The sequence below is a fragment of the Rutidosis leptorrhynchoides genome, chromosome 2, assembly GCF_046630445.1.
Source record: "Rutidosis leptorrhynchoides isolate AG116_Rl617_1_P2 chromosome 2, CSIRO_AGI_Rlap_v1, whole genome shotgun sequence".
Taxonomy (NCBI): Eukaryota; Viridiplantae; Streptophyta; class Magnoliopsida; order Asterales; family Asteraceae; genus Rutidosis; species Rutidosis leptorrhynchoides.
The window spans coordinates 538,383,354-538,395,722 of record NC_092334.1 but is presented as its reverse complement, the minus strand read 5'-3'; the positions used below and the strand labels follow the sequence as shown (position 1 = coordinate 538,395,722).

Sequence of the window (12,369 nt, the reverse complement as noted above, 5' to 3'; positions counted from 1 at the left end):
TAAAGGTAAAGTTAAAGTATAGTAAAAGTATAAAACTATATACGTATAATACGCGTATAAATATATATAATATTAATTTAAATCGTTATATATATTTAATAAAATAAAATATAAATATCGTTATCTTTATCATACTCGTTAAGTAATGAGTTGTCAAAAGTGGTTCTAGATATTTATAAAAGATATATACATTTTAATAATAAAGTTCTTTTTAAACTGAAAACTTTTTTTTGTACTTTTGAAACTAAATCAAATAAATATGATAATTTTGTTTTTCAAAACTAAATATATTTAAGAATCATTTTGTTAAAAGGTTAAAATAATGGAAATCGTTATATCATAAAGCATTTTAGAAAAGTAGAATTATATATATTCATAATAGGTTTCAAGTTTTTAAATTACAGTCTGTTGGTGAAGCATGGGATAAAGTCCAAAGGTTAAATAAACGTATGAAATCATCTTAATGAAAAATGTCGAGTTACTTAACTTGTCGTTATCCAACATCTAAGTTATTTACACTCCAAGTTCTTATTTTCATATTAAATAAAATGAAAGTTAACATAGTTATCTTATCAAGGTCACGAGAAAAATATTATAAAACATGCCTTGGAAATTAAACAGGAATTTCCACTAACCCTTGTCTAGTTCCCGTTAATTGACACATTTATTCTTATTTATAAATCACTTTACCATTTTCCGAATGTTGTCAAAAAGAATAGATTTCTTAAATCACAGTGGACCTCATAACATAGGCCCGTAATCATATCATAATGTATCTGATAATTCAATCATTTGATATTATCTCTTAATTCTGTCGATAAATATATCGAAACAAATACGTTCATGTAAAGTATCATATATCTAATACTTTGTTAATGTTTTCAGTTAATATTATATATTATATATACATATCTATATACTCATAATTGTTCGTGAATCGTCGAACACGGTCAAAAGGTAATTGATTACATGAATGTAGTTCCAAACTTTTTGAGATTCAATATTACAAATTCTGCTTATCGTGTCAGAAACATAAAAAGATTAAGTTTAAATTTGGTCGGAAATTTCCGGGTCGTCACAGGACTTATGTTTGAGGACCGTGAAGTGTGGTCAGTTTGGTTAAGTGACGAGGATCACGAGGACATGATCGAGTCTAAGTGGGGGAGAGTTGTAACACCCCGTTTTTCCCCGTACATGATTTATAGGTGTATTGTGTATGTACGACAGGCGTATGAAGGGTTCGATACATGTTTGGGTGTCAAAGTCTTGTATGCGAGAAAATGTGTCAGGCCACGTTGGGTGTCGCGGCGCGACAAAGGGAGTCGCGGCGCGGCGTTTCGAATAAATCCAGATCAGAAAGCTTGTTAACAAAGTCACCAGTTCGAGGCAATCGTCGCGGCGCGGCAAATGGTGCGAACTGGCACCAGATTCTTGTAAATTTAATGAAGTTCAAGGGCAATTTGATCTTTTCGTGTTTGAGCCAGATTTGAGGATTTAACCTCATCCATTCATTTCATTTCTCATTTTAATTTCCCTTTTCTTTTCATTTTTCCTCTCAAACTCAAACACCCATTTGATTTCAAAAGGATTTTTGGAAAGGAAGGATCGGGAGTTGATCTTTGGCGTAGTTGACAAGTGTGTTCTCCTCGTTCTTAGCTACACGGTGATACTAGTGGTAAGCTCTAACTCCGAAATTCGTTTCGTGTTCATCATTCAAGTTTAGGGTTTTTGATTGTATGATTCATAGGTGAAACCCATTTAGTTGTTAATTGAAGGTTAACACCAAGATTCGGGTTTATTGTTGTTAATGTCGGGTTTTGGGTTTGGTGTGCAAGTTCATGCTTGTAAGACTTGTAAATGGTGTATAATCACTAGTATTAGTGATTATTGAGGTTTTGGGGACATTTAGGGTTCTTGGAGTTGACTAATTTTGACTAGAGCCAAAATTAGGGTTTGGTGATGATTTTGACCCGATTGTTGATTTATTAAGGTTTATAAACTTAAAATGGATTAAGTTGAAGTATTAAACCGAGTTAAATGTGTCTTGGTGTCAAGACTTGTAAACGGTGAGATTTTGACTTAATGGGTCAAAATTAGGGTTTTGGTGTCAAAATGGGTGAGACATGTGTTTAACACTTGTGTTTAGGTTTAATTGGCATATTAGGACCCTTGTCACTCGTGTTAGTGATGATTGGTTAATTTGGGCGTGGTTTGTACTTGGAAGTGCATTTGGATCGAATTTGCACTAAGTGTCGAATTGGGTTGGTTTGTAAATCCAATCTAAGTGTGTTGTTTAATTTTGTGATAATGGAATAGGTACTTTCCATTGACGAATTGCGGATTTCTTGGAAGCACTCTTCAAGACTTCAAGGTGAGTGTTAATATCTTATGTACATATGTATATGTATGATGGGTGCGGGTCGGGTGAAGTGGTTCTCGGTTATAGAGCTCACTTCACATATAGGTGGATTTGATGGACTTTTGTATGAGTCCAATTGGCACGGTTGTGCGTTTGGTTGACCTCCTTTTGGCGAGGTGTACACTTGTGTGTACGTTATCACATGTATTGTGATGTGGTTTTGGATAACCCCGATGTGGTGGATTTTATAATCCCGTGACCGTGGATTTTGATGTTGAGAAGTGAATCGCGTGTAGTTCGGATTCACGATGACTCGTGTAGTTCGGTCATCTTATTGAGGTAGTAATCTCGTATGGTTTCGGATTACTAAGGCTCGTGTAGTTCGGCCAACCTCGATGTTGTGAAGATAGTAATCTCGTGTGGGTTCGGATTACTAAGGCTCGTGTAGTTCGGCCAATCTTCATTGTGGCGTTTGGTATTCGGTAATGGGTTAAGGGGTTAACCTTATTCGTTTTATATTGTTATATATATTAATGTAATGTTGTGTTGTAGCTAACCCTCCGGGTGTAGCTTATTGGCGTTGTTCACATCGTCGTTGGTGAACTTATACTTTGTTGATATCTTTAGCTTGTTGCTTAGAGATCGTACGGTATGCTTAGTGTAGTTGCCTTATACATGGATGCTTCGGTATGTGGTATTTGATATTTGTGTGGCGTGTCCATTGTATACATATATATGTATGTAGTATATTATCATTCACTAAGCGTTAGCTTACCCTCTCGTTGTCGATATTTTTATAGGTTCGCATGCTTGGCGGCTCGGGTAAGCTTGGGAATTAGAGATCTTGGCTAGGTTGCTTAGAAGATCTTGCTTTTGTATTCGATTAGGATTTGGGTAGCGTAGTCCCAAATCACCATGCTCGGTTTTGGTTGGAAACTAAACTTGTCGGGTCGTGTATGTCCGGTTGGACAATTAATCAATGTATTAAATGTTTTAAGGTTTACTAAACCTTCCTTTGTATTAAAGGTGTTTATGGAAACACAATTGGGACCTAAAGTGTTATTTAAAGCGTATTAAAAGGAAAAAAATTTATGAGCCGGTTTTAATACGGGTTGGGTTGATTCAGGACACCACTAGTTCGAAATTTTTTAGTAGAAAATACCCTTTAAATTGTATATGACACCACTAAATTTTAATGAAGGACCCCATGAAATTTTCAGATTTATAGTTTTTCTTTTAAAATGTATAGAACACTACTAAATTTAACTACTCGGACCCGATATATTTGTCGAATTCATAGTATTTTTAAGGTAAACTACCACTAAAATACCATTCAAATATAATTGGTACCGAAAAAAATTCGGGACCCCATTGAGTTATAATCCTGAAATCGCCACTGTTTCCAATTGTATAACTTAACACGCTCCTTTGTTAGATCTTAAAGCTAGTCATGATGTAATTAACCCATAAGGGATCATAATTTTATATGACAATGGTGCCCATAAAAGGTACTTTTTTTAGCTATACAAACCTGACAATTGCCCATAATATGAATCTTTGGTAACACCAAAAGTTAGTCTTGTTGATTAAGCATGCAGCATCATGATTTGATGTTCATAATGAGAAATTAAAGTGATTTTTTATAATATAGGTGGTATGCATTACGAGAAGTGCACATAGAACTTAAGGTAGTAAAAGGCAAATTGTAAGGTATATTAATCCATCTCACAAATGTCAAACTAGTGTCATTTTCTAAGAATGCAAGTGTAACTTATTCTAGTGGTTACATATAAAAGTAGGGTATATGCGCATGTACCCATTTCTTATAATGCAGGTCCAATATTATCCAAAGGATTAAACTTTAATTAATCATATACCGGTCGACTTACTTTTCCTATTTTTTTTTTTAAATTGACTTGCAGATTATGCAATCAGATAATATCTAAAGTTTGATTATATGTATGTATGTAATTACTTTATTACCATAGTTGGGGGGAATTGAATTGCAAATCACAAGTGGCAAATGGCTGTCCATATCTTACATCCACATTCAAGATTATACCAACCAGGGGTACTACCCCCCTGCAAAATTACATAAATACCCTTGATGCACCATTTTAGTCATCACACTATCTCATCATTATATAATCCCACAAAGTCTGCATTTGCATAAATTACTAAGTCATAAGACTATAATAACGACTTTGATAAAAAACAATGAAAACATACCAAACTTTTGTCCTCCTTATGTTCTTATTCTGTATCTCTACTGCTACTTTTGCTTATAATCCTAAAGGTGGAAGAAAGACACTTGTGGACCAAATGTCTACTTCAAGTCCAAGTGGAGCTACTGGATCAGCCCATGGTCCAAATTGGGATTATAGTTGGGGTTATGGGTCAAGCCCGGAAAGTGGGTGGGGTTATGGGTCGGGCTCAGGCCGGTCGCCTAATGGGTTTGGTAAAGGTTATGGATTCGGTTATGGTTCTGGGAGTGGAAGTGGGAGTGGTTCAGGGTCAGGTTATGGTTATGGGTCAGGTGGTGGTGGAGCTCATGGAGGTGGGCATGGTTCTGGTAGTGGTCATGGTGGCAGTGATGGTGGAGGAAGCAGGCCCGACAACCGTGGATAAAGCGGACCTGGTCCATATGAATAAATCTATATATCCATGATTATTAGTATAATTAATAATTTGATCATGGTTTTTATAAGGTATGTGTTAGCAATCTAGTTGTATGATGTTGTGTAGTAGTGTGATTGTGTTTATGTGTGATACAGAAATGGTCAATATATAGGTAAGATCATACCAAATTTTATAACAAATGTTAGTGTGTTATGTCAGAGTTTGTACTTCCAAGTTTTATACTCCGTAACAAATGTTAGTAATCATTTAAAGTTTACATCAAATACTTCCTACCAAAATTTCTTTTGAGCTACATTAATCATCAGAGAGTAAAGATGCATGTTTAAAGCCGACACTTGATCAAATATGATATCTCCAGAGTTATGCTATTTTCATATTTTAAAATGTTACCTCCTAAGATCCTTGCAAGAGGTAGCCCAGCGGTTGGGGCATCACATCCTTGCAAGAGGTCTCGGGTTCGAATCTTGGGGTGGCTAGGGAAGGGTATTCCTGATGGGCTGCGTACAGTAGATATGAGGTTGGATTACTCGTTCTTCGGATAACCCGAACAGGAAAAACCTTACAACTTAACTTTAAAATGTTACCTCATGAGAATGTCCTTTATGTGTTTAATTTTGTAACATTATCAATAAGCATTCATAATGTCAATCAACGGATAAGGTTTTTCTAGTTTAGATAACTCGGGGAGGGCGGTCAGTCTAACAAGAATAAGAGTGACCTTTATCAACTTACCCTAATAAATGGTTCTAGACTTCTAGTGAGGTTTGAACCTAAAACCTGGTTTGAAGGTATAAGGATGCCAACGAGTAGGCATGTTAATGAAACGTGATTTGTCTGCTTTTTAAAATAAAAAACTATCGAATCGCACATATACTACAAAAAAAGATAAACCAACTTAATCAATAAGTACATACCAATAGAATTTCTTTTGGAGAAAGGAGATGAATTTGGGGTTGGAAATTATCAAGTCCCATCTTTTGTACCAAGAAACAAACAAATAAAATTTTACTCAATTTCATCTTCGTATTTGGGAAAATCGCGATTTTTGTATTCCCTTTGCATCTTCAACTATGAAATAGAACCTTCATCAAGTAGTAACAAAGCTAGGAAATACGAGTTCAGGTTGTAGTTATTAATTGTCCGGAACTAACAAAAAAACCACTACGCAAAAACAGTTCATAACTTCCAACTGATACTGCAACACATTTGCTCGATTTTGCCCTTTTCGAATTGCTTACTCTAATTGACCAATAATGATTTCAGCAGATTTTAGCATTGTGTGCAACTTGTTGAATAGACTTTTGCATATTAATGGTGTTGTATTTCATGACAAAATGTTATACTCCGTAACTTTTTGGAAGTGAATTTAGGACAGCATTTGTAGCCAACTCATCTTTAAAACATGAGTGTTACCATCTTGTAGAAGATAAATAAAATATCCGAATAATCTGAACATAAAAAACTTTATGGTTTCTCACTACCTTCACGAACAAAGAAACCCAACCAAAAACAAGATCTAGCGGTCTGCTTTCATCGAACTCACCCAAACAGCTCGAATTAAATTAATTTAAATCTAAATTCCAACTTAAAACAAGGACATAAATATTGAATGACCGCCAGATAAAAGTCAAGGCTTACAACTAAAGCCGGTAACAAGCTTTTTAACGTCAATGTAATTTCCGTCATATCCGATACAAATTTGAATAACATAAAACGTTAACTTGGGCAATCCAACATATAACCCCTTAAAAATCTCACACTACAACAGAAATTACTTAAATTGGCTTAATCTTGAAATGGAGTGATATTAGAGAGAACACGAAACACTTCAAGTCCTGCATTTTTCAACATAAGTTGGCAGAAGAAAAATGTAGGTGAACCAAATGTATCAAGAACTTGCATAACATTATTACTTTTAAGCTCTTTTTTATATCTTATAATAAATAATTAAATTAAATATTATGATTATAATAAATATATATATATATATATATATATATATATATATATATATATATATATATATATATATATACCAACAGTCAAGAGGGAAAGTATTCATGGTCAAACAATAGTGAGTAGATTACATGCAGCTAACCACTTATATGCAAACTGGTCATCTTCGCTGACCAAATTTGTTTGTTAAACAAATGAATGTACCCATTAAACGTATTAAGAATATTTCAGGCAACTAAGTTTCTTTATCATTAAAACATGTACAATTTCTTTGTCTCTATGTGTTTTAAAGCTTGGTAGTACGATCAACAGTTGTCCAACTTCTTTTCACACCTACTCTCCCTATGTGAGTGCATGCTCATTTAAATTCATTCATATTCAGTATAACATAATATCATCACGCGATAACAAGTGACCACGACAATAAAACTCAACATATAGTTCAGCACGGTTAATTTTACTAACATCAAAAGCATGAATGTCATACTAACCTGAACAAGGTAATAGAAGATTCGAAGCCCTTCAGGGTCTTTACTGGTCTGAACATCCATGAGTGACCCAATCTTTGAAGTAGTAAACGAGATGTGTTCATTTCCCATCACAATCTCAAGCTCTTGTCGTCCCACACGATCAGGCTCTGGCCAGTTGTTATCATCTTCCTTCATAATCTAAAATAAAAACATATGAAATGCCATATATCTCTAATCAGACTCCCCAAAAGCAGAGTAATTTACATACATAATAGCAAAGAATGTAGTCATCAGGGAACATAAAAAGTCCTAGCCGTACACTTTAACCAACAACCGGCTAAAAGCCCAAGGCCTCATATTAGTTAACTTGGAATCAATTCCTCTCATGTTGAAGTCACAAAATCACTTCATCTACTTGCAAAAGTTAACCAACTTCCGTCTTTCAAATCATATATGTTAAACCCAAAGCATGCACTCGATAATCCCACTACTAAGTGGGGTACTTAGTGATTCATAATGTGTCTCTCCTCTAGATCTATATGATGGTATCTATTATCAATACAAGAAGATGAACAGAATATGTTACGTCATCATATGAAAGATGTATGAACACAAAATCCGGTCAATAGTGAGATTTAAACTCATAATTATCTTAAACAAAGTTCCATTGGGGCAATACAATCAGTTACTCTTTGATGTATTAAATATCTAAGTGTTGCAGTCTAGCAGAATCAGCTCATCTCAACTCCATTACAACACCTTTTCTAAACCCTAAAATCTGCTAATAAACAAGACCTAGACATCTAAATATCCATAAATCAAATGATGTCAGCAACTCTAAAAACAGTGAACCCTAAAAGCAGTTTAAAACCTACCAATTACAGATCTAACAGAGATAACCAATTTGAAAACCTAACCTAATCACAGTGCACTAGAATCAAAACCCTAGCAATCCACTAATGAATTAAACTACAAACAAGTATACACATATACATACAGCTATACAAACATACATACATATCTATATATACCGTAAATCTAGAACGCAAGAGCAGCAAAAGCCCTAATAATTTTAAAACAAACTAAGAAACTTAAAAAAAAAAAAAAAAAAAAAAAAAAGTAAAAAATAAAAAAATAATAACCTCGGAATCGGATACAATACGGCGGCATTCCTTGAGAACGGAAGGTGTAAGAAAAACTTCTTTACGAATCATTGTATCGTTCTTATAATTAGAGTTATTTGCATAACGGAGTTTACCGTCTGGCCGGAACTCAAACTCCAAAAACTCGTGACCGAACTTTCCTTTGTGACCGACGTAATACCTCAGGTAAAAATCGCCGCCGGTGACGGCGGCGGCAGTTGCGCCATTCTCTTCTTCCGTCATCGATCTTTTGTAACTTCTGAAGCGTGAGAGGATGAAAGTGCTGTGTGTAAACCGGAGTAAAACAAGTACTTCGGTTTGATTCCAGATTAAACTGGGTTTGATGGATACTTTAAGAACCCACTGTCTGAATTTAGGCCCATGTTTTTGGGCTTTTAAAATATACAAGTTCAACAAACCCCGTCCCAATTAATAACGGATTATCATCTTTTTACTCACTTTTACACTCTTTTTTTTTTACTCACAACCTTTAAAAAAAACTTGACAATTTTTTTTAACGGCGATTTTTTGGGCATCAGTAGATCATTTATTTCAACGACCCTCATCATTTGCACGTATCACACACGTTCGGGCGGAATCCCGAACCCGATCGACGGAACCCGAGAACACATCCATTCGGGCAGTGTTCCTGGGTAGAGGTCCATGAACGAATCTGGTAAAACTTCCTTGTAGGGTCAATATATACCACCATTATTGGTGTTCAATTGTTTTAAAGAAAATCATGTCATCCCTAAGGATCGAACCCATGACCTCTCTAGTACATTGGGGGAACCCATGACAATTTACCCTCGCAAGGAGCAAGAGACCTTGCGCCTTTGCGCCCTTGCGTTTGACCAGTATTATAATTAGGTTAAAACTCATTTACAACTTACAAACTTGCTATTCACTTGCGATTCAGTCTTTGACGATTTTTTCCCCCGTTTGCGTGCGGCCAAATCTCGATCTCAAACACACACTCCATCATCCACACCATCCGGACATCTAAACGAACTCGGATATCTAAACGAACTACGAAACCACAAAACAAATATAACCACGAGAACATACAAATACAAATACAAACAACTCGGACATCTAAACGAACTACAAAACCACCAAACAAACAAACTACTTTTATATGGGAAGTACCGTCTTCTTTGATTCCGCTCATAAAATCGCTGAATCTATCCAATTTTCTCACACGTTTCTTTTTCTTCTTTTTTGAATTTACTTTAGAGTAACTAGAAAACTTGTTCCATTTGGATGGGCCCATAAGAGGTTGTTGGATATAGTTTTGGTTAGAAGAATTGGATATGGTTGCATAGTATTTGTGAAGGATGTTATCCCACATAGGTGGGAGGAAAAAGTTGGAGGGGACTTGCTTGGTTATAAAAGAGGGGTTAAGTCTTCATTCCAAATTGCACCAATCAATACACTTTAAGTATTTGATTATTTCTTTCTTTCTTACCTTTGTTTGAGAGTTGTATTAGTTAAATATTTTGGAGAGTGTAGTTGGCTTAAGAGAGTCGTCTATATCATTGTAACAATTTGTGATATAGTGTATTTCTCTCTTTGGGGGCCGGTGGTTTTTCTCCTGTTTTGGAGTTTCCGCGTTAAATCTTGTGTTGTGTATTGTTTTTATTTCTTTACTATTGTTGTTGGGCTGGGTGGTGGGAATTAGTGAGACCGTAATTTCCCAACAACTGGTATCAGAGCGTCAGGTTTGACGGGGGTCTCGGTTATAGGAGTCGGAGTATGCTCTGTGGTTGCCACGGGAGTGGATCGTCCACATCAGAAACGAGTTCTATTGATCGTATAGGGTATCTGGTTAAACAATATTTTTTCTGATTCGGAGTAAGTGGTGTCTAGAATTTGTAGTGGACCGGGTGTTGGATTTTCCAATTTAACGGATCCTGTGCGCCACTCCACTACATCTGTCGGCCAGTCGAAACGTGAGCAAAATCAGAGAAAGTGTTGTTTATAGGATACGGATACGATGTCGAAGTTCAGTCCAATGAGGTTTGATGTTGAGAAATTTGATGGGAGGGTCAATTTTGGCTTATGGCGGGTTCAAGTCAAGGATGTGTTGATTCAGTCTGGTTTACACAAGGCATTGAAGGGTAAACCACCCTTGTTCCTGGCAGTGATTCTAGCAGTAAGTTCGATGAAGAAGAATGGGATGATATGGATTTGAGGGCAGTAAGTGCGATTCGTTTGTGTCTTGCAAAGAACGTGCTTGCAAATGTGCACGAATTATCAACGGCAAAGGAGCTTTGGGTTAAACTATAGCAGTTGTACCAGGGCAAGGGCATCTCAAATCGGTTGTGTCTTAAAGAACAATTTCATACTCTGCGTATGGATGGGGGTTCAAAGATTTCAGATCATCTAAGTATTCTTAACCGTATTGTTTCAGAACTAGAGGTTATTGGAGTTAAAACGGATGATGAAGATAAAGCTTTGAGGTTGATATTATCTTTATCATCGTCCTATGAGCACATGAAACCTATTCTAATGTACGGGAAAGAAATGTTGAAGTTTGAAGATGTTACTAGCAAGCTCCTATCCGAGGAGAAAAGATTGGAAGGTAACGGAGTCTCGTCATCAGAAGCTACGGTTGTAACAACCCGAGCTTTTCTGTTAAAACTTTGGTTAAATACTTGACGATCGTTAGTTAAATCATACGATTTTCATACGCCGAATTTTTTTCCAGAATAGTTAACAGTGGCTACGTGAAACTTTTTCGTATTTAAAGTAATTAAATGCGTACTTGATCCTTAGTGGATTACTTGAATTAATATGTTATATTAATTAGTGAACATAATTCGGTTGACGAATTAAACTTGAAACGACACGATTAAAGTTAATCGCCTACAAAACTTTTCAGTTAACGGAACTCAGAAAAACGATAGAATAATTATTGTTAATAATTATTGAACTTACGAAAGAAATTTAATTTATTATTTACTTAATGAATTAAACACGGTGATTTTGTTTCAACGACTAGTTAACGTTCCGGAGATTCGGTACGGTTAACGGCACTCGAAACGAACCACACGCGAACGAACTTTTACACAAAACGAGCCCGAGACCCGAGCCCGAGACTACATGGCCGTGACCTCATACCTCATCATCCTTGGTCCCATGATTAGTCCATGGTTGTTGACTATTAGTTTTTAGGCCCATGTTTGTTGACTTTTGGTTTTTAGGCATTAAATAACTAGTTAGATAATTCTCTATACAATCTTTAATCATTCATTCCATCCTACCTATGAAAAAATGCAGCTCATCCTTCCTCTCCACCCTCTCTTTCACGTCATATATCACCACCACCAAATCACCATCAAAAATTGCTCAATTGCTCTTGCTCGTTTGATCATTCTTGTTCCGATCGTCGTTCTCTACGCGCTAGTATAAGCAATTTGTGTTTTGAGGTATAATTACACTAACCCCAATTCAATTAAATCTAATTTTATTCAAGTACATAGTGTAATAAAGTCTAGTGCTCAATTGATTGTGTTATTACTCGTTGTTAGTTGCTAATTTGATCAATTGATATTGTTTACATGAAAACGAATTGTATTCTCAAGGATCTGATGAGAGTTGACTTTTGATCTAATAATGTAACATGTTTATATGTTTAGCTTTCGAAAAACTATTAACTTTAAGCTTTGATTTCACTTGATTTCGTTACCGTATGCTTAAGATATGCTAAATCGAAGTTTTGACTAGTTTATAATTGAAATCCGAATTCTCTGAGATATGTGTTTATTGAATTAGCTAATGAAAAGTGTACTACTGTAAT

The 12,369-nt window shown here is 35.6% G+C and overlaps 2 protein-coding genes across 2 annotated transcripts; one reads left to right on the top strand and one right to left on the bottom strand.

Annotated features, from left to right (window-relative positions):
- The first annotated feature begins 4,522 nt into the window (after positions 1-4,522).
- On the top strand, positions 4,523-5,196 carry LOC139893003 (uncharacterized). Its single transcript, XM_071876133.1, has one exon. The coding sequence runs from the start codon at positions 4,577-4,579 to the stop codon at positions 4,985-4,987; it is 411 nt and encodes a 136-aa protein (XP_071732234.1). The 5' UTR covers positions 4,523-4,576; the 3' UTR covers positions 4,988-5,196.
- Positions 5,197-6,620: 1,424 nt separating this feature from the next.
- Positions 6,621-8,899, bottom strand: LOC139893002 (protein mago nashi homolog). Its single transcript, XM_071876132.1, has 3 exons — positions 8,568-8,899; positions 7,447-7,623; positions 6,621-6,834 (listed from the first exon to the last, which is right to left on the bottom strand). Exons 1-3 carry the CDS (start codon positions 8,808-8,810, stop codon positions 6,775-6,777), a joined length of 480 nt encoding a protein of 159 aa, XP_071732233.1. The 5' UTR covers positions 8,811-8,899; the 3' UTR covers positions 6,621-6,774.
- Between the last annotated feature and the right edge of the window lie 3,470 nt (positions 8,900-12,369).